Source organism: Mastomys coucha, unplaced genomic scaffold (genome assembly GCF_008632895.1).
Source record: "Mastomys coucha isolate ucsf_1 unplaced genomic scaffold, UCSF_Mcou_1 pScaffold14, whole genome shotgun sequence".
In the NCBI taxonomy this organism is placed as follows: Eukaryota; Metazoa; Chordata; class Mammalia; order Rodentia; family Muridae; genus Mastomys; species Mastomys coucha.
The window spans coordinates 4,856,228-4,879,384 of record NW_022196896.1 but is presented as its reverse complement, the minus strand read 5'-3'; the positions used below and the strand labels follow the sequence as shown (position 1 = coordinate 4,879,384).

The following is a 23,157-nucleotide window of genomic DNA, read 5'->3' as shown; positions in this document are numbered from 1 at the left end:
TCCTGTAGCTGCCCTTCGTGGGCAGACTATAGATAAAGCTATGTTAGCTGTTGGGTCTCTCCAGGCCTGCTTCCGCTGATAGAAAATAGTCTTTTTATTCACGGGACTCCCTGACCCTATGCCAGTGGTCTGCCTCTGTTTCTGTGTCAAGCCCGGAGACACGAGTCACTGGTTTGTTTCTATTTCTCAGTTACAGAGAAACAAATGTCTCTTGAGTATGATTTTTTTTTTTTTATTGTAATAGGCTGTTTTAGCTCACTAAAACCTGGGTCAGGAGATGGAATCTCACCTGTTTACTTCAGCCCTAAGCATGAATTCTGTTTGTAGTCATACTAAGTACAAATGAAATTGATTTACAGAGACAAGCTCGGAGGGACAGACCAATTTATAATCTTCTTTTATATAGTCTTTTGTGTATGTTGTCAAAGTTAAGCCTGAAGAAACCTAAAACAAGTTTAAAATTTGTTTAATGCGAATAATATTCAAATTAAGGTGTATTGAATGAAATGATTTCATAAGATAGGTTAGATTTACAGTACAGTTGCATGTCAGGACACCTCCAGGTTCAGGTAATGCCCTTTCTCTGTGATGGGACACAAACCCCAAAGTAACATGTGAGTCTCATTTAATAAAATAAAGATGCAAGAGAAGTCAGGTTGGCCAGAAGTCTGCTGCTCATGTCTCTGGCTATGTGGGCCAGACCAGGGAAACCTCTTCCTCCCCTATACAAGACTGGAGAGCTGGCTCAGCAGTTAAGAGCACTGGCTGCCCTTCCAAAGGACCTGGGTTCAATTCCTAGTACCAACATGGTAACTCACAGCTGTCTCTAACTCCAGTTCCAGGGGATCGGACACCCTCACACAGACATACGTGTAGGCAAAACACCAATGCACATAAAAATTAATAAAAAATAAAAAATTTTTTTTTTAAAGGTGAATTCCTCAGGTCTCACCTGAGGGGAATGAGTTCTCTTACCCAATGGAGGGTCTTAGAGTCTGTGTCCACATCCTCAATGTCTCAGACAACACAATACTCAAACAGACAGGGGTTTGTCAAACATGTGAGTTGTGAGAACCTTGTAAACCTTGTACCTAAGCCTGCCATCCCCAGTGGTATGGGACCTGCGTGGCTACCAATCCTCTTCCTCTTAGGAGGAAAAGCTAAGTCCATGGCTGAGAGGTAATTAGCTAATTCTGCAAAAAGAGGACCCCCTCCCCTTGTTTTTATTCTGAGACAGGGTTTCTCTGTGTAGCCCTGGCAGTCCTGGAACTTAATCTATAGACTTTGTAGACCAGGTTGGCTCCAACTTCTGGATACTGGGATTAAAGTCATGTGCCATCACACACCTGGTTCCCAAGAGAGTTTTAGATAATGTAAGACAGAGACTCTGCCTCAGGGCTAGTCAGCTGTGGATAAACTATGGACAATCATTTAAATACTAAGTGAGAGGTGTCACCCCATGGATCCACTGAATCCAGGTAACAAAGACAACACTGTCTGAGAAGAGAAGAGGCCCAGACTGGGAAGGTCCACCCAGACCAGCCTCACCTTCCAGAGACTACAGGGACTAGCTCTCCGGCTCTGCTCTGGCTACAAAGCCAGAAGCCAGTGGGCACGCACTGGAAACTAAGGAATCCAAAGAGAGACATGGACATGGGGATCATGATGCCCCTTCCTTCCTTTGGCAAGTATTTGAAAAGTAAAAGAAATGAGGAGTGAAATGACTAAGGTGACGCCATCTTGTCCTGATCTTACTCGGGCTCCATTTTGTGTCTGCTTGGGCACTTTTCCAGCTCCTATCTACCCCCACCCCCACAACAGTCACATCCGCCTTGGCAGCACATTTGGGACTTTCCATGGCTCAGATGCTTAACCAAAACATTTGCTGATTGTATAGTCAAAACAAATGCAAACATGTTCCCCTAACCCTGAGAATGCCATTGCAGTTTCTCTTTAGAAATGCTATACCCTGGGCTGAAAGAGTCTTTGGGGGCAAGAGCCTGCTCTTGGTTGCTGGCTTAATAAAGGACTGTAATCTGGCCTTGTATATGTGTGGTGGTCTGTAACTTCTCATCTGGACTATAACAGTAAAATATACCAAGAGGCTAAGAACCTGCACTGTACTTAAAATGAGAACTTAACTGAACTGCTTAATTTCTTCAAGACTTTAATTTTCTTTAACCATAAAGATAATCTGTGCCACTGCCAATACTCATGAAGAATAAATGAATTGATCAAACATTCAACATCCAGTAGAGCTTGTATCAGGATGTCAGTGCTAAGGGGAAGTGACCCACATTCACAGGGCTTTGTCAATTTCTAAGGAAAGGGGAAAGACATGGGGATTGTAGCTCAAAGTTGTTAGGACTTTGAAGTGGGGCTGGCAAGATGGCTCTGAGGTTAAGAGCACTGACTGCTCTTCCAGAGGTCCTGAGTTCAAATCCCAGCAACCACATGGTAACTCACAACCATCTGTAATTGGATCCGATGCCCTCTTCTGGTGTGTCTGAAGAGAGCTACAGTGTACTCATATACATAAAATAAATCTTAAAAAAAAAAGACTCTGAAGTGTTTTGAACTTCATCTTTTGTTTTGTGGCATCTCCTGAGAGTGGTTTAAGTTTGGTTTTTTTTATTTTTATTTTTTAAAGTTATTTTCAGGATTATTATCAAGAATAGTATGAAAATTCTTCTAAATTTTAATTTGGGATAGAATCTTTTTGTCTGCTATAATCGTTACTTCTAGGAAGGAATTTTTTTTCTGAAAAAAAAAAAAACAAAGTATTCTTTTGACAAACCTACATTTGTGGGAAAATTATCTCCTTTCCCACCAGGTTAACAGTCAAGAAATTAGTAACCTTTAAGTAGCATTTACTCCCTTTTTATCAATATATTTACCTTCTCTGTACATGTTTCTATTTAGAGAAAAAAAATGGTTTTTCTCTTGCAGCGATTATAATTAAGCTTTGCCATGGGCCCATAACTCGATGCCAGATTTGTTGTTGTTACCTAAGGAAGAGCCCCCAAGGACGAGGTAATGTGGCTTCAAGAATAAAAGAAAAGAGAAACATCCTTCTCTCCACTGTTGGAAGGGGAGAGCCTTGGGGGAAAGTGCCCTTCCTCCCAGGCTGGTTGGCCGGTGGGAGTGACTACAACACGCCCCTGCCAGGCCTGGTTCGCTTGCTGAGCAGCGCAGTTTGGGGACTGAACACAAAGAATGAAAGCTTAGTGAAGAAGCACCTTGAAGTTTGGTTTTGCTTGCTTCTCTATTCATCAGATTATTAGCTTACTTACTATTCAGAAAACATCACCTTTAATGGCTTAGAAGATGTCATTTAAATCTTTTTCCCCCTCCCCACTTCAGTCGGCCGGGACAAATTACTGACATTCACGTACAGGCTGTTAACTTTGACAATATTAAAATCAATAACACTTAACTTTTCTAATTAGTTGATCTCCATTCCACACATAACCTTCTCTAATCTCTCCTGGGTCCCTCCCTTTGTGAGGCCCTCTTATCTCCTTAAGCCTTCTGAACCACCATACTTTCTCTGTCCTCCACAGTCCAAAAGAACAAACACACCGTATCCCTTCACGACTGACCTGTCCCATGTGTGTGTGCTTTGACTAAAATTCCAGGTGACCCCTTGGCTTTATTTCTGGAAGGTTCTGACGCACCCCGAAAACGGTGCCTTGGCTAACCGCACGGGAGAGCTAGGGGCCACGGGTACACAAGTCCACTCCGGTCCGTCGCACCGACCGAGTCCAACCGCGGGAAGCTCGGAGAGGCCCACGTCACGGCGACGGAGCCCCAGGCCGCGCTCGCCCGCCGGCCCAGCCGTACGCTCGCCGGCCGCGACGGGCTGCGCCGTTCCTCCGAGCTTCCCGCGAGCTCCGGGGGAAGCCTTAAAGGGCCCGCGCCGCGGCGAGTCGGTCTCCGGAGCCGCCGCCGAGTGGACGACGACCGCCACGAAGCAACTGCCACGTCAGGCCGACTTCACAGACCCGGCGCCGGCGGTGACGCAGCGGCGCGTCGGCCCGGACGTCAGCCCCGCAGGCCGTCCGCAGCCCGGCGTCCCGTTCGGCGACGCCCCGGCGCCTGGCCGGCCCTCAGGGAGGCGGACCCCGCGGCCCGCACCTCGCCCGCGGTCAGGCTGGACTGGGCGGTGTCAGCGGAGGCCCTAGCCAGGCGCGTCCGCCGCGCTAGACCCGGGCAGCTGCGGCGCCGACGAGAGCGGCGGCGGGGAGGTCCGCCATGGAGACCCGCTACAACCTGAAGAGCCCGGGTGAGCCGGGCTGGGGCGGCGGGCGGCGACCCGGGACTCGGGGCGCGGCGCCTCGGCGGGCTCGTGTCCGCCGGCCCTCGCGGCTGCTCCGGGCTCGCGCTTTACGCGAGGCCGCAGTCGCGGCCGGTCCGGGGGTGCAGGCCGCAGGGCAGGCGGGCGGGCACTGCGGATCCCCGGATCTGCTGGCGCCCCTTGGCTCCTGGCCTCTCGTTCTCCGTCTCTGCGGAGTGAAGCTGGAGGCAGCCAAGCCAGGGGCAGGTGTAAAGGCGATGTCGGCCAGTACTACCGAACATCCTTGGCCGTATCCGCGTCCTTCGCGTCTCCGCCGCCTCTGCCGACCAACTTTTGTTAGGTGTTTGATTCACATTTGAGGACTCAGTGGTTGAAATATCCCAATTCAGTATTGGGGAGGGGGGATTTATAAACATAAAGAAAAATGTCCGTTAGCTAAACTAGTTGAGCTGTGTACTTGAGAATTAACTATGATCAGGGGGTGAATTGCTACTATGAATTTCTTTCCTTTAGTCCTTTGGCTAACCGCACCGGAGATCCTAGCTCTCCGGTGCGGTTAGCCAAGGCACCGTTTTCGGGGTCCTTTAATGCCCCCCACCCCCCGACGATCCTGGCCTCCTGTTATTTTCTGATGCATTAAAAACAATTCAAAAAACGTTATCAGTTGTCTGATCTTTTAAGGCAGGCGTTACACACATTACTGGAACTTGTAAAGATACTTTGATAATTTGTCAGGGAAAAAACCCACCTCCCTTTTAGCTCTGAATAATAAGCCTCAGGGAATTGATGGTTATTGAACCAGAATCCTTGCCACTGTTGAAGTTTTCTTTCCCACACTGCTTCTTAGTTTGGACTTTAAGTCTAATATCCTTGTGGGAAAGAGTTGGTATTGTGATTTTTTAAAAAATATTTTTAAAATTTTAGAATATATAAACGAAAGCCTGAGAATATTGGCTGAACAAAATATTGTTTGCTTGAATGCTGACAAGTAAGTGTCCTTAGGTGACCAGATGTAGAATTAGAATTTTTTATGGGGTTTGTTTAAAATTTGACCCTGCCTGTGTAGGAATTACATGGCTGAATTTTAACTGGACACATTCTTTGTCTTCAGCCCATCACTTAAAACCTGAAGAATTAAAAAAGTTAGAGAAAGTAGAAATGCCTGAATTTTACCATTTTGATGTCAGAATGGTTAAATTAGTTGGACCTTTGTTGTTTTTTGTTTTGTTTTGTTTTTGTTTTTTGTTTTTTGAGATGGTTTTTCAGTGTAGCTCTGGCTGTCCTGGAACTCACTCTGTAGACCAGGCTGGCCTTGAGCTCAGAGAACCTCCTGTCCCTGCCATCCAAGAACTGGCATTAAAGGTGTTTGCCACCTGGCTAAATTGCTGGACTTTTAAAATAAAACTGTGTAGTAAATTGTACAGTATTCCATAGTCACACGGTTGCACCAGATCAGCAGAGGTACTTAGGCAAATGTCCAGAGAATAATGCAGTGTGAAATGCTATCAGGAAATTTGCTCAATCTTTTTAAAATGAGTCCTTTTTATCTATCTTTTTTTAATCTATATGCATTAGTTGTTTTGCTTGCATGTATATATCTGTGTGAGGATATCAGATCCCCCGGAATTGGAGTTACAGACAACTGTGAGCTGCCATCTGGGTCATGTTTCGGGGTCTTCTGGAAAAGCAGGCAGTTTGCTCCTCTTGATAGGTTATTGTACCGGACATTATGGTAACATTTAAGCAACTTTAGAAATTTAATACATTTCTAGATGGGTGTGGTGATTTGTGCCTTTAATTCCAGCATTTGGGAGGTAGAAGTAGGCAGATCTCTGTGAGATCCAGCCTGATTTATCTAATAAGTTAATAAATTTTGAAAGTATGTTGAACTTTGGTTGACTTTTGTATCTGTTTATGAATTCTATCCTCTAGGCAATGATATTCTTTAAAAGGTTTTAAATGTTCTTCCCTGTTGATGAGGATGGTTTTGAGTTTGCAGAGAAGATGGTTTAGATGAACTGTAGAGCTTGCTAACATGCTGAGAAGTCTGGTGGTAATGCTTGCTTTGTTTTAGTCTGCAATCTTTGTTCTTTGTAGATTAATGGTGGTGAGAGGAAGTAATCTAAACACGTCTCATTTCCTCTTTGCTAGTGTTGGGTTATCTCAGAGACAAGGATGGGGAAACCTAAGAGAACACAATACAGATAATGGTTAAGGAGTTGTATCGTGTATATGGTAACTTTGTTCACTTTTACCAGAAGCCTGGGAATTATCCTGTTCATACTGTTTGGCATCGACTGAAACTTCATGCTAATCAGATTTTCCAGTGAACTCAGACCATGTCAACTGGTCTGCATAGAATTATGTGATTTAACATTAATACAGATAGAAAAGATCTCTGTGAGTTGTAAAAACCAAGTTCATTGATATCCTAACCTTCTTCAAACTCATCTATTTCCCTAAGATCCATCTCCCATGGACTTATACGCCACCCTTCACACACCAACCTAGAGCCTTGAGCACGTTAGGCAAACTAGTCTCCAAATGAGACACCTTCTGCACTGGTGGCATCTTCAGTCTTGATCAGCTCCTTTACCTCTGCCCTGTGGTGAAGGTGTTACTGTGTCATCAGATCCATTAAACAAACACTCACTAGATCTCTTCTCACATTGACAGTGTTTGAGCAGTCATCGTTTAGGTTGGTTAGCTTGCTGGACAGGGTTGGTCAAGACTTAACCCTTGCTTTCCTTTCCAGATTTAACCTGCTTTCTTAGGCTCTTCTGCATCTCCTCCTGACCCACTCTCCAGATGGTATGTCTCCATCTCTATTGGATCCTCTGTTTGCAGTGCTTTCCATTGAACCCATCTGAAACTCTTATTACTTCTTCAAGCTTCTATAAGGTTCAGCCTTCTCAGCTTCCTTAGGCTAGGTAGTCCTTAACTTATTCATACCTGGTCAATACTGTCACTTTATCTTCAGTTTTCTTTTCAAGTCTTCTAATTGCTATAAGCTTGTTAAGGCGAGAAGTTATTTTTTTTCTCTCTCTCTACTTAAACATTTTTTAAATGTGTAATGTTTGTTGATTTTGTTTTAATTATTTTACTTTACTTTTATGTGTAGGAATGTTTTGCCTGAATATGTCTGTGTGCTATGTGTCAGCCTGGTGCTCATTAATGCCAGAAAAGGGTATTGAGCCTCCTTGAACTGGATTGAGATCCTCCATGTGGGTATTAGGAATCAAACTTGTGTCCTCTAGAAGAACAGCCAGTGCTCCTAGCTGCTGAGCCGTCTCTCTAGCCCTCTATTTGTTTTGTTCTTAACATTTATTTATTTAGTGTGTGTGTGTAGGCACTGGGACACTCAGATGGAGGTTAGATGACGTCTTGCTGGAGTCCGCTCTCTCTGTCCATCATACTGGCGGGACTCAGATTCAGTCTCATGTTGTCAGGCTTGATAGTATGTGCCTACCTACTGAGCTTCTCTCTGGCCCATCTTTAACTTTTTTTTTTTTTAAGTAAATACCTTTGCAGTCTTTGTAAGCAGAAACATTAGTTCTTAAACTTTTGCTGATGTGTTCATTCTGAGCACAGGAAGAGGCCGTTGGGAGTATCATTTGGGGTTCCCAGATGAGAATCTCTAGCTCACTACCTCCTAAAATTCACCATGTCTTGGCAACTGATGACATTAAGATACTGACTTTCCAAGATAAATTGATGTTTGGAAGACAATGACCTATAAAAAAACCTTTTTTTGTGGCCCTAAATTTGGGTTAAGTCCAGTGAGCTACCTGGGCACAAGAAGAAGTAAGTACCATCCTGTTGTCCACAGAGCCCAAAGCCTTGATCCGGATACCAAATGGCTTTCACATAAGTAAGAGGAGGAATACAGCTGCCGTATCTTCCCTGACTGATGCTGTCCCTCACAGTCAGAGACGTCTAGGAGATAACCTTGCAAAGAGAAAGGACCTGGGGTTGAAGCAGGAGATGGCCCTCCAAGAGGAGCTGACTGCTCTAGCCTTAGGACTTTGACATTCCATGAAGAGACTTCTCCTTAGGAACCAGAATACCTTTATATGTATTTAAAACAGACACGTGACGGCTAATTTCCGTCTTGCTTTTCTGTTGCTGCTAAAGTCCTCTGACAGAAGCAGCTGCAGGGAGAGTAGGTTTATTTTTGTTAACTTTTTTTTTGTTTGTTTTTTTGTTTTTTTGGTTTTTTTTTTTTTTTGAGACAGGGTTTCTCTGTATGGCCTTGGCTGTCCTGGAACTCACTCTGTAGACCAGGCTGGCCTTGAACGGGTTTATTTTTGGCTCACAGTTCACAGTTACAGTGCATTGTAATGGGGAAGGCATGGCAGCAGGAACTTGAGTCACGTTCCATCTAAGGTCAAGTGCAGAGAGTAAGGAATGCTATGCTGCGCTTACTTTCTCCTTTTGTACTTTTTAAATACAGTCCAGGGTCCTAGCCTAGGAAATGGTGCCACCCAGGGTGAGTCTTTCCATTGCAATAGCCAGAGCAAGATAATCTCTCATGGTCATAACCAGCCGCTTTTCTCTCTGGTGATTCCATATCTTTTCTAATGGACAGTTGAAATTAACCATCCTGGGAGCTGGTGAGATGGCTCAGTAGGTAAGAGCACTGACTGCTCTTCCAAAGGTCCGAACTTCAAATCCCAGCAACCACATGGTGGCTCACAACCATCCATAATGAGATCTGACTCCCTCTTCTGGAGTGTCTGAAGACAGCTACAGTGACTTACATATAATAAATAAATAAATTAAAAAAAAAAAGAAATTAACCATCCTAATACTGGGTTTTCAACTTGACAGTACCTAGAATCACCTAGAAGATTAGCCTCTGCGTATCCCTATGAGGAAATATATAGATTAAATTAGTCTTAGCTGTGGGAGGCACTGTTCCATGGTCTGAGGTTGTGGACTGATATAAAGGGCAGCGTGAGCTGAGTACTGCACTCATCAATGTGTTTCCGACTGTGGATGCAGTGTAATCGGCTAGCTGTTGCATGATTTCCCCACCATGAGGAATTGTGAGCGAAAATAAACCCTTCTTTAAGTTGATTTTGTCAGGGTGTTTATTACAGTGACAGGAAAGGTTATACAAGAGGACTTCAGTCCTTTTCTTTAAAAAAATTATTTGTACTGGCTGCTTTTATGTCAACTTGACACAAACTAACGTCACCAGAGAGGAGGGAGCCTTAACTGAGAAAATGCCTCGCAAGGATCTGTAGGGCTACCTGCCTGATTTTAAACTACTTGATTTTCTTTCAAGAGCTGGTACTTGACCTTTCTTTTCTTCTGTCTACTCTCTGTGTTCCAGGCTGGCCTTGAACTCAGAGACTCACCTGCCTCTGCCACCTGAGAGCTGGGATTATAGGTGCGTGCCATCACACCTGGCTAGAAGTTTTTATTAGTCTGCGCTGATATCTTGGAAAAGTCTATTTTAACTCTCTCCGCTTTATGGATTTCCCTTTAGCTGTTAAGCGATTGATGAAAGAAGCGGCAGAACTGAAAGATCCAACAGATCATTACCACGCTCAGCCTCTGGAGGTTAGTCTGCCTCTGTGCTCCTCAGGATTCAGGGTTGTCGTATTGGGACAGCTTCAGAACTGTGTTTCCTTTGCCTGAGTAGTTAATGGTGTGACTGTTTGCTGATGTACTTCCCTCTTGCATGAGTGTTTCTTTAGCCTCTCATCAGGCTCCTTAGGCAGAGCTGACTTAGGGATTCTGCAAGAGGGTTTCAGTTGCTAACCTGGTGTTCAGGGCTGAGGGAGGGAACGTAGTAGACAGAATGGCAGACATGGTCTGCTAAGAAGACTCGGATCCTTCAGGGGTCTCTGCAGCTGTACTGGGCTCTAGGGTTTTCATCTGTGAAAGGAGGATGCCCAGTGGGTATGGTCAGATGTCCACTGTGAGAGTGAAGACGGGCATGCGTATGTCGGAACTTTGCAGTTAGAAAAGAAACTTGCTAACTATATAACAACATAGCCAGTCTGTTAATACTACTAACCAGTTATGCATAGTGAAGAATACTTTTAAAAGGTTTGTTAAAATAACTCAAATTTATACTAATAATTTGACTATTTTCACTAATTGGTAGTTTAAGTAAATTAATCTTATTTATGAATGTATAATGGGACTTAGACACTTTAAATTATTAAGTTTAAAAAGTTTTTATCTTTTATAAGACATAACATTTACATTAAATAATACATTTTACTTGTGACTTTTGAGGAATTTTGAGTACTATTATAGCACTATTAGAAGGCTTTTGATTTTCCTCACCTAACATTTTTAATATTACTATTGATAAAATGATAATACTTTTTTTTTAAGATTGATTTATTTATTTTATGTGTATGAGTACACTGTGTCTGTACAGATGGCCGTGAGCTATCATGTGGCTTCTGGGAATTGAACTCAGGACCTCTGCTAGCTCTGGCCCACTTGCTCTGCATAATACACTGTAGCTGTCTTCAGACACACCAGAAGAGGGCATCAGATCTCATCATGGATGGTTGTAAGCCACCATGTGGTTGCTGGGATCCGAAATCAGGACTTTCAAAAGAGCAGTCAGTGCTCTTACTTGCTAAGCCATCTCACCAGCTCAAATGATAATACTTTTTTTGTTTTGTTTTTGTTTTTGTTTTTTTGTTTTTTCTTTTTTTTTCAAGACAAGGTTTCTCTGTGTAGCCCTGGCTGTCCTGGAATTCACTCTGTAGACCAGGCTGGCCTCAAATTCAGAAATCCACCTGCCTCTGCCTCCCAAGTGCTGGGATTAAAGGCTTATGCCACTACCGCCTGGCCTTTTTTTTTTTTTTTTCTTTTTTTAATGATTTATTTATTTTATGTATGTGAGTACACTGTAGCTGTCTTCAGACACATCAGAAGAGGGCATCAGATCCTATTACAGATGGTTGTGAACCACCATGTGGTTGCTGGGGATCGAACTCAGGACCTCTGGAAGAACAGTCAGTGTGATCTTAACTGCAGAGTCATCTCTCCAGCCCCCTTTTAATTGTTCTTGATCCTGTGGATTCTTGTTTTTGTTTAGGATAACCTTTTTGAATGGCACTTCACAGTTAGAGGGCCCCCAGATTCTGATTTTGATGGAGGAGTTTATCATGGACGCATAGTACTGCCACCAGAGTACCCCATGAAACCACCAAGCATTATTCTGCTAACGGTAAGAGCTCTTGGCTTTTTACAGTGCTTGCAGGTTAACCTTGTCAGCTCTCTGCAAATGTAGTCTGCTTAGTCAAAAAAAATGAAGTAGAATATTATTCTAATTTTCCCTTCAGAGCCTGGACCATAGAAGTGCAATATTTTTTCCTCAGAACAATCCTGAGGAAGCTGATGCATCTGTGAAGTAGTGGTGATGCTAGTGAATGCTTATGTGTCATAGTGCCAGTGTTAGGATTCATGAGCTCATGTGTGAGGATGCTGGGCACATGACGGGACTGTTAACACAGCTCAGCCACATCATCTTCAGTTTCCCGTCCACCTTACTTTGTTTTCCTAACTCCCCTTAAATTTATGATGAACTATGATATCTGTCTGACTTGATTGACAAGAAAATGAAAGAGTCCAAATCCTGTATATAGCTCTTAGGATAGGGCCTGCCACAGAAACCTTAATGTTATTTCTGTTTATCTCAGAATTTTTGTTTGTTTGTTTTATTTTTATGTGAAAGACTATTAATATATTAATTCCTTTGATTGCTAAACTTATCTTCCCTTTCTTATGTTTAATTTTTTCCTAACCGTGAAAAATGAAACACATCAAAAACAAAAAAACAAACAAACAATAACAAAAAGCCGGGCAATGGTGGTGCATGCCTGTAATCCCAGCACTTGGGAGGCAAAGGCAGGGGGATTTCTGAGTTCGAGGCCAGCCTGGTCTACAGAGTGAGTTCCAGGACAGCCAGGGCTACACCGAGAAACCCTGTCTCAAAAAACAAAAAAACAGAAAAACAAAAACAAAAAAAAAAACAAAAAAAAGAAAAATGTAACACATAAACACACACCACATACATATATCACCCCATACCCACACACCACATACATACCATACACACACATACACATACACACACACACCATGAACCACACATACCACACACACATATACACACACCACATATATACCACACACACACATATACACATACCACACACATACCACACATACCCCCCACACCACATACACACCACACACACACACACCATGCACCACACACATACCACACACACATATATACACACATATACACACACCATACACATACACACCACACGCACACATACCACACACACATATACACACACCACATACACACACAAACACATACACACACCACACACATATACACACACATATACACATACTACATACCCACACACGCCACACATACATACCCCCCCCAATCCCCACACCCCAGAATGACCTTTTTGTTGCCTTGTTTTTCTCTTTGGTAACCTTATCTTGTTTAGGCTATTACAGTCTGGTTTCATGGATGCTTTTTGTTGAAACATGCTTCTCTGCTTATCTGGGAACTGCCATGGCTTCTTGGTCTTCATCTTGTTCCATCTAACTTTTATCTGTGAAACGAGGTGTTCATCCAAAGCGCACACTAGCACAGCTTAGCTGTACTTGGGAGGATGCCGAAGGCCTTTGTTTTAGAGTCAACTGGCAGGGCTTTCCATTGTAGCACATGTAGGTTAAATATTGTCTTTGAAATTCAGTTTTCGTTTCTGTCGAATGGAATGTTGTTGTGGCAAATACAGCCACATTCTAAAGTTCCTGGCATCTAGAGGCTACTTAATAAGTACTGGGCCTTCCTGCTAATTGTTGATGTCGGTATAAGGCTGGGGTGTCTCTTAAGGCTCCCATTGATATATTAACTAGGAGGAACAAGCAGTCTATGTGGGAGACCTGTGTGTATACGTGTGTGAATGTGTATGTGTGTATGCACATGTATGTGCACACATGCATCTGTGTGTATGTGTATGTCTGCACCTGTGTGTGTATACATCTATCTCTTCGAGCATGTGTGCATGTATCTGTATGTGTGTTCATCTCTGTGTGCATGCATGCATCTATGTGTGCATACATGCATTTGTGTGTGTGTGTGTGTGTGTACTAGTGCTGAGCAGTAGGCAACAGTTCTTTCCCAGTAGTTAACCAGTGGACCAAGTGGATTTAGCACGCTAGAAAGCAGCCCTGCCCTCCTTAGTAGTCAGTATTGGCTCCTCATTCACTTCCTTTCCTAACGTCACTTCCGATTTTGATTCAGCCAATGTTTATAACCATGAGCCCGAGATGTGGATGAAGCAGGACTAAGTCAGCCGCCTCCCAGTGGAGTGCTGGTTCTGACGTAGTGTCTGCCCCTCCTCACCTTCTTCCTTAACGCTGTGGCTAGGCTATGTCTCCTGTTCAGGCTAGCAGCTGCTTTTCTTTGGGAGGATTAGCTTCAGTGGTCACCTCTGTAAGGAAAGGTGCCTAGAGTTTCTGAGTCTTTTCCTGATATCAACAATCATGACCAGTGTTCTTCCTTGATTGTGTTCTCTCTAATTCAATGGTATCATCCTTCTCACAGCAACCTCTCTACACCCTTCCTCACCAACTAGTCAAGTGGCTTTGGCCTTAGGTTTAACCTGATCTGTATGTGTCTTAAATTTTGGCACAGCACACAGCATCAGTAAATCTTTCTATGCTAACTTTTTAGCTCTGTCTCAGAAAAGTACTGATACGCCTTCTACAAACAGCCTTTATTATTTATCCAGCATTTAACACATATTTTTGAATGTCTATAAGAGGACAAAAAAACTGTCTAAATATTTAAGAAGATAATAAATACTATCTTTAAAATTATTATGCATAAATAAATATAAGCTATCTTATTCATGAAAAGGATAAGGCATTAAATGAACTTTTGTAGTTTTTAAAATGTGTTCTCTGTTTCTAAGGCTAATGGACGATTTGAAGTAGGCAAGAAGATCTGTTTAAGCATCTCAGGACATCACCCTGAAACCTGGCAGCCTTCATGGAGCAGTGAGTATCAGTGAATACAGCGCCAATTACTATTCAGTTTATAATAGTGAATTATAATACATTTTTGAGATTGACGATGTTTTGGCTAATATGTGACACCATTGAAAAATTAACAAAAATACTTTTTCATGTGTAGGCCTGTATATTACTTTAATAACCTCTCACTTGTATCTCTTCTGAAACCCTTCAGATCTTTTTTTCCAGAGCTAACCTAACTTCTCTTAAGGTTTTATTTCGTCTGTGTGTTTGTGCATGTTTGTATGTAGATGTGTGAGACCAGCAGTGGTTGTAGGGTGTTTTAACTCTCTTCTACCTAGTTTTTGAGGTCAGTTCTTACTGAGCCTGGAGCTTGAACTTTTCAGGACTTTGTTACCCTGGCATGTGTTACAGTGTGGTCTGCTGTGTTGGCCTGCTTTTTCCTTTCTTAAAACAAACACACAGAAAGCACGAGAGTGTTGGAGACCAAGTGTGGGTCCCCGTGGTTGTGCTGCTGATCTGGCTCCTCCCCAGCTCCTTTCACTGAATCGACGTTCACTTTCTGTTTCAGTAAGGACAGCCTTGCTGGCCATCATTGGGTTTATGCCAACTAAAGGAGAGGGGGCCATAGGTTCTCTGGATTACACTCCCGAGGAGCGAAGAGCACTTGCCAAAAAGTAAGTTCCTTGTTAGGCCCGAGCACTATTAGTGGCCAACAGTGTTAAGTCTCTTTCTCTGCTGTCACCTTGACTAAGGATCCAGTCTTAGACTTGTGGAAATACAGCTCTGCAGATTTCCTCGGAGTGATCACAATATAAAAAAACGATCTCATGATTATTATTTTGTAGTATTAAGGATCAGTCCCAGGGTTCCACCCCATGTAAGGCAGATTCTCTTCCACTGAGCTGCATCACCAGCCAATCTCTTCATTCTTTTAAAAGTAGTTGATGGGCTGGAGAGATGGCTCAGTGCTTAGGAACACTGGCAGCTCTTTAGAAGACCTGGGTTTGATTCCCAACAAGCGCAGTATAGGTTATAACTGTAATTGCAGCCCCACAGGCTCCAACTAACTCCTTCTCCTGGTCTCTGCGGGTACAGGAACACATGGGATGCACAGACGTACATCCAGGTAAAGCATCCATACACATAAAAATAGGAATAATTTAAAAAAGGAAAAGATTGCTGATGTTCTATTGGGAATTGTTTTACTCCCGTTGGGAGACGTGTCTCCTGGAAAGCATTACTGGCCCTTTGTCCCTTGTTAGCTACTATCCCAGCTGGGACAAGCCAGAGCCGTTGTTTATGTATAGCTGCCTGGAAGATCAATTCCCTGGGCTTGTGAGTGAATCCACTCTCTTTGTAGCCACTTATGTAGCCTACAGCAAACATTAATAAATGATCTGGAGTAACTAAAGGTTTTTCTTTGGTAGTATAGTAGTAGTACTGCCTTTTCAGGTTTTTTTTTTTTCTTTTTGCTGTATTTTTATCTGTAGATCATAATAATTCATTAAATTCAAAGTACCATTTCCTTTTGGTAGTACTGAGATAATGGAATCTGTTTTTTGAGACAGGGCCTCACTGTGTAGTCCTGGCTGTCCACTATTTAGGCCTAGCTGGCCTTAGACTTACAAGTTCTGGGATTAAAGGTGTGTGTTAACATACCTGGCTACAAATTCTATTTTTAATTGGCTTCTTTACTATTTTACATATTTCTGCTGAGAGATAAATGACCTTTCATAGACTTTGAATAGGCTCATGATTTATGTTCTTGAGGATAGTATCATACAGTATAATAAACAGTTTACATAAATATGTTGCCACTGTAGATCTGAAGCTTATCTTTCTTTAGGTAACTTATTTTTTTAAAACTGAAGTCTAAGCTGTTTTTCTTCTTATTTATTTATTTATTTATTTATTTATTTATTTATTTGGCTTTTTGAGACAGGGTTTCTCTATGTAACCCTGGCTGTCCTGGAACTCACTCTGTAGACCAGACTGGCCTCGAACTCAGAAATCCACCTGCCTCTGCCTCCCAAGTGCTGGGATTAAAGGCGTGCGCCACCACCGCCCAGCTTATTTATTTATTCTTTTTGTTTTGCACTCCAGATTTTATTTCCCTCCTGGTTCCACATCCCATACCTCCTCTTGCCCCCTGTCTCCACGAGGATCCTCTCCCTGTCCCCCCGCCCTGCCCTCCCCTCCCCCAACCTCTAAACTCCCTGGAGCCTCCAGTCTCTTGAGGGTTAGGTGCATCTCTGATTGAACCCAGACCCGGCAGTTCTCTGCTGTTGGGGCTTCATATCTGCCTGGTTGGTGATCCAGTGTCTAAGAGATCTCAGGGGTCCAGGTTAATTGAGACTGCTGGCTCTCCTACAGGATCACCCTCCTCCTCAGCTTCTTCCAGCTTTCCCCTTAATTCCACCACAGGGGTCAACAGCTTCTGTCTATTGGTTGGGTGCAAATATCTGCCTCTGAGTCTCTCAGCTGCTTGTTGGGTCTTCTGGAGTGCAGTCATGATAGGCCCCTTTTTGTGAGTACTCCATTGCCTCAGTAATAGTGTCAGGCCTTGGAGCCTCCCATTGGTCCTCCCATTTGAGGCCACTTTGGGCCTGTCACTGGACCTTCTTTTCCTTAGGCTCCTCTCCATTTCCAAACCTGCAGTTCTTTCAGACAGGAACAGTTGTGGGTCAGTGTTTTGGCTGTGGGATGGCCACCCCATCCCTCACTCAATGCCCTGTCTTTTTGTTGGAGATGGGCTCTATAAAACTCCATTCCCCACTGTAGGGCATTTCAGCTAAGATCCTTCCCTTTGGGTCCTGAGAGTTTCTTACCTCCCAGGTCTCTGATGCATTCTGGAGGGTCCCCCTACCTCCTACCTCCTGAGGTTGCCTGTTTCCATTCTTTCTGCTGGCCCTCAGGGCTGCAGTCCTTTTCTCCCACCCAATGCCTTAGTACTGCCTTGCTTGTCTCACAGCCTGTAGATGAGTGTACTATGACGTTGTTAAGTGTTCTTTTAGTCATTTGGTATTTAAGTATCTTTATTTTTTTGAGATTTATTTATTTTTGTTTTATATTTATGAGTGTCTTACCTGTATGTAGGTGCATATTTCCGTGCATCAAATGTGTGCAGTGCCTGTAAAAGTCAGAAATGGCACATTGGCTCCCCTAAAACTTAAACTACAGATGGTTGTTACCTGCCATGTGGGTTCTGGGAATTGAACACCACCTCTCCAATCCCTATTTGAGTGTCTTAGTAAAAGGGAATTAGTACTCAACTGTTGGTTTGTGCTCACTGAACAACATTGTATCCTACCAGGTCACAAGATTTCTGCTGTGAAGGCTGTGGCTCTGCCATGAAGGATGTCCTGTTGCCTTTAAAATCTGGAAGTGATTCCAGCCAGGCTGACCAAGAAGCCAAAGAACTAGCCAGACAAATTAGTTTTAAGGTACTGTAAATTCCTAAACAGATCCACTTATGGAGTCTTTTGTGTTTACTGCTGAATTCTAGGAAAAAGGAAAGTAATATGATTCTATTGAAATTAGATCTTATGAGTAATTTTTTCTTACTATAAAGCATGAGTTACACTCATGAAGGCATTTGAGCATAGCAGTTAAACTAGACTGGCATATATGACTGCATTCAGAGCTAAGCTTTGCAGTTCACTGGCTATGTACTCACATGTCAGGCAGAGTGCTCCCTTGCAGCTGTCAATAACAACCTGTACTTCCTTGTAGGATTTTGTCAGGCTGTGTTAATTAACACGTATAGCACATGTATCCCTAGTGCTTTTTAAAAAGTAACCTCACCTCCAACATGTTACTGCTGCTAACATTTTGACAATTTCCCATTTCTTCCCCTTTTCTGCATATTTTACCCAAATATAAAATTTATATAATATTTTAATACTTGGAGTAATCACACTCATGTTTCTGTAATTCACTTCACCTGTCTGAAGCAGTATACTGCTGCCTCCTCCTTTTCTGCCCTCTGGCTGTTTCTAGGTCCTGTTCTTGGGAATTTTCCCTTCAGTTTTATCATAGTTCCTAGAGGAGGAAGTATAAATCTTGATGATACTCTTTCCTTCCCAGGAGTCCTATTGTACTTAGACTCTTTTCTCTGAAGACTTTAGGATCAGGTGTGTTTTGAATGTCAGGATTTTTCAGATTTGAGGAATATATGCAGCTTATGCAGACTAGTCACAGGAAATCTGGTCAGCCTGGGACTGTTGGCCATTGTTACAGCCCCAGCTAGCCTCACAAGCCTAGAAGCCATCCAGAGCATTAGTTTGTAGAGGCTCTTAGAAGTGTAGGTTGGGGACCATAGGCATTGTTCCTTATTAGGCAGCAGCTCCCTCAGAATGCAGACTGTCCTGTGGAGCAGATGCAAACGTGCTCGGAGCTTAACTGATAGTAGATAGGAAAGGAGCAATGCAAATAAGTTCAGGAGGGAGTTAGTTGATTGTTAACACATTTCTTCTTATAACACTGTTCTTGGCTATATCTTATTTATAGGCCGAAGTCAATTCATCTGGAAAGACTATCGCTGAATCAGACTTAAACCAGTCTTTCTCACTAAATGATTCACAAGACGATTTACCTACAACATTCCAGGGTGCCACAGCAAGCACATCGGTATGGCTCTTATTTTTTAATACACACCACACACACACCCCCCACAACCACACACACCCCACAACCACGCACACATACCCCACAACCACACACACACACACACACACACACACACCACACACACAAACACATACATACCCCACAGCTACACACACACTCCACTCCACACACACATTGTACCACACCGACACACACACACTATAACCACATACACATGCGTGAGAGCACACACAACACATACTATACACACACACACACACACACACATACACACACCTTTTTGAATTAAGATAAGGTCATAGATCAGTATTGAAAATTATGTTTTTCTTAGTAGTAGGATTTTAGCCCAGCTGCCCTATTAATTACATTGTTTTGAACAAATCTTTTGGATTTAAGTTTTTTGGATCTTTTGTTGTTGTTGTTGTTAAGTGGGGTTAGACAAAATAGTTTCTAGGTTCTGTAGTTGTTTCAGAATGCTATGACTTCTTTAAAGCCAGTAAACCTTGAGCTAGCCTAGATAAAGCATGCATATTAGTAACTCTAGATACTAGGCCCTGACGAGAATTCCCTGAGCCACAGTCTTATATTGCTTTAGCTTGGCCTAGTAGTCTAGTGACACATGCTCTCTAAGTTTACATTCAGGGTTTGGTGAAGTTGGCAGTGTTGCCCCTCGGGCATTCTGGCTGTGCCCTGAGCACTCTGCTGCATGCGGCCGCAGCTCTGTTTAGAAGCATAGACACAGAGTTTAAACTCTGTACACACAGCCCTGGTGAACTGCTGCCTTGTGTGGAGTCAGTGCCCAGGAATTGTTGGATGAAAGAGTGAGGGTCTTGGGATAGCTCTGCTCTGACCAATCACTTCAAAGTGGGTCAGGTAATTGGAGAGACCAATCACAAATAGTACTGGATTGGCGCTAACTAGTGAGGATAGTGAGGAGAAAATGGCTTGACTTAACAAGATGATCTTACCTCTTTTGCAGTCAATTTTATTACAGATTACTTGACTAGGAAACCATATCTTATATTTCCCCCTCTGGTTCATAGAAGACATTAATTGACTTAGTGAGGGAGTTGTGCACATGTGTAGAGGGCAGAGGACAGCTTGCAGGTATCAGTTCTCTCCTTCTACCCTGTGGGACCTGGTATAGAACTTAGGACATCAGGCTTAGCAGCAAGCACCTTTATGCAACTAAGCCATTTCACTGGCCCTATAGGACTTCAAAAGTCAGAAAATTGAAAAAAAAATTATCTACCATAAAGTGGGACTAAATAGCTTTGAGTGGCTTGCTTTCAGGGAGTAAGCTAGATATATCAATATGCTTTAAATCTACTATGAAGTACCTTGTTACATATTCCAGTTACTTTAGTTATCATTTATTTTGTCATTGTCTGTGACTTAGTGCTTTCATAGAGTAAGTGGTCTAGGAAAAACACCCGATAATAGCTTGTGTTTGTTAGTCTTAGAAGTTTCCTGGGCCCACCCAGGGACTGAAATTCTGTGTAAGCCATTCTATTTTATGTTAAAAAGCAGCCCAGGATGGGCTAAAGTGGGTAAAGGCATTTGCCACACAGGTCTGGCAACCTGAGTTCACTCCCTGGAACCCATGGAAAGGTGGAAAGGACTGACTTGACAAGTCTGACACAGCATCTGCACCTACATATATCATGTGTATGCTCACCCACAGTAAATAAGTAAACATTTAAGAGCATTCTAGTTACTATAAAAGCAAACAAAATTCACTCACTCTTGGTTGTTCTAGTTAGTATGGAAAACTTGCTATATATATTGCTAGGTACATACCTATGACTATAATTATTTTAGATAGGAAAAGTTAGTATTTTATAACATTTCATCAGTATTTTAGCCAGCTGTACAAAAGGCATTGAAATATAGAAACCTAAATAAAACCTTATATAAGCCCTTTGTGGGCGGCACGCTTCAAGACAGGGGTCTCTGTGACTACTCCTGGCTGTCCTGAAACTCGCTCTGTAGACAGGCTGGCTTCAAACTCACAGAGATCCTCCTGTCTCTGCCTACTGAGTACTGGGATTAAAAGCATGTGCCACCACTGTCCAGCAATAAACAATTTCATTAAATTACAAATACTAAAATATTAGGCATCAATTGATTAATTAATTTTGTAGTACCAGGATCAAACTTAGAGTTTTGTGTGTGCTGGGTTATTTAATTCCTTTTTTAAAGACATGGTTTTGCTTTGTTGTCCAAGTTAACCTTGAATTTACCAGTCCTCCTGCTGTAGTCTCCCATGTGCTGAGATTACAAACATGTTTTTTTTGGTTTTTTGTTTTTTTGTTTTTTCGAGACAGGGTTTCTTTGTGTAACCCTGGCTGTCCTGGAACTCACTTTGTAGACCAGGCTGGCCTTGAACTCAGAAATCAACCTGCTTCTTCTGCCTTCCAAGTGCTGGGATTAAGGCATGTGCCACCACTGCCCGGCTACAAACATATTTTTTTTGTTTTTTGTTTTTGTTTTTGTTTTGTTTTTTTTGTTTTTTGTTTTTTTGGGACAGGGTTTTTCTGTGTAATCCTGGCTGTCCTGGTACTCACTCTGTAGACCAGGCTGGCCTTGAACTCAGAAATCTACCTGCCACTGCCTCCCAAGTGCTGGGTACAAACATGTTTTTAAGGGTTGTTTTCTAAATGTATTAATCATACTAATAAAGGAGGCTAAGAACCACTCTAAATAAGTTCACAATTTAGCTTTCGAATCTAAATCTGAATGCCTTGAAAAGGATATGATTGTTTGTTTTCTGAGTAGACTGTTGCTTATATTTGCACTTCTTTTTTTGTTTGTTTAAGATTTATTTTAATTTATTTTATGTGTGTGTGTACACTGTAGCTGTGCAGATGGCCATGAGCCATCATGTGGCTGCTGGGAATTGAACTCCACCCTGCTTGCTGCAGCCCAGCTTGCTCCAGCGTGATACACTGTAGCTGTCTTCAGACCACCAGAAGACCGTGTCAGATCTTATCATGGGTGGTTGTGAGCCACCATGTGGTTGCTGGGATCCGAACTCAGGACCTTCAGGAGAGCAGTCAGTGGTCTTACCCACTGAGCCATCTCACCAGCCCATATTTGCACTTCTTAAAGGATTTTTTTCTAAGATTTATTTTTAATTATATGAGTATACTGTAGCTGTCTTCAGACACACCAGAAGAAGGCATCAGATCCCATTACAGATGGTTGTGAGCCACCATGTGGTTCCTGGGGATTGAAATCAGGACCTTTGGAAGAGCAGTCAGTGCTCTTAACCTCTGAGCCATATCTCCAGCTCCTGAAAAGGATATGTTAAGAGTAATAATATTAGTAATGATTAACATTTACTAAGTCATTGTTAATCATAAGCACTTTATGTCATTAATCCATATAATCCTCACAACTGCTAAATTAGATATTATCCACATTGTACAGATGAGGGAGCTGAGAGTTAGGTTAAATAACTGGCTTAGGAACACACATCTAGTAGGCAAAGCTAGACTAGAAATAATAAAGGCTCATTGTTTTGTCAATTTTAGGGGCAGGATAATCTCCCCTCAAACTAAGGAAAAAATAATACACGCAGTACAAGCTTTGATATAAGTCAATCTCTTAGACTATAGTGGTATCGTTGTCATGTTTTTTCCTCAAGAACCTCTTCCTCTATCTAGGAAAATAGAGTAAGAATCTACAGAACTATTAAGAAAGTACAGTGATAATACAGGAATATTGACTGTATGTCTCAAATGTCACTGGCAATAAAAACAAGTTTTGATTGTTTAAAAAAAACAAAAAAGAACCTGTTCTTCCATGGGTATGGTGGTGCATGCCTGGAGTCTTAGCACCCAGGGTGGGGTGAGGCAAGAGGATCACAAGAGGATGCAGAAATTAGACTGTAATTGTCGGCTGCCTTACCTGTCCAGTGGAAATAAGGAGGCAAACACCGAGCCCTTCTCCATGCAGTTTAATCAGGAACCTTCATTTTTACTTCTTCTACTTCTTCATTTTTACTACTTCTAGCTTCTTTTATATTCTTCTATATCTTCTTCTTAGTCTTATTTAATACTACTTACATCTTATTAGTTACATCTTATTTGTTACATACTTATTCCTAACTCTACATCTTACATCTGTCCTTACATCTTACTTCTATATCTACATCTTCTCTCCTATCCCATTACCAG

General features: G+C 42.5%; 1 protein-coding gene across 2 annotated transcripts in view; it reads left to right on the top strand.

The window, feature by feature from the left end:
* The first annotated feature begins 3,923 nt into the window (after positions 1-3,923).
* Ube2j1 (ubiquitin conjugating enzyme E2 J1) overlaps positions 3,924-23,157 on the top strand; it is a 24,091-nt gene continuing 4,857 nt past the window's right edge. The window contains exons 1-7 of one of the 2 annotated variants that reach the window (XM_031366430.1): positions 3,927-4,285; positions 9,792-9,865; positions 11,370-11,501; positions 14,284-14,368; positions 14,916-15,021; positions 17,661-17,790; positions 18,857-18,976. In XM_031366430.1, the coding sequence (XP_031222290.1) occupies positions 4,255-4,285; positions 9,792-9,865; positions 11,370-11,501; positions 14,284-14,368; positions 14,916-15,021; positions 17,661-17,790; positions 18,857-18,976 (678 nt within the window). In that variant the 5' untranslated portion in view covers positions 3,927-4,254. Of the gene's footprint in view, positions 4,286-9,791; positions 9,866-11,369; positions 11,502-14,283; positions 14,369-14,915; positions 15,022-17,660; positions 17,791-18,856; positions 18,977-23,157 lie in introns of both variants that reach the window. The other variant, XM_031366431.1, reaches the window with a different exon arrangement.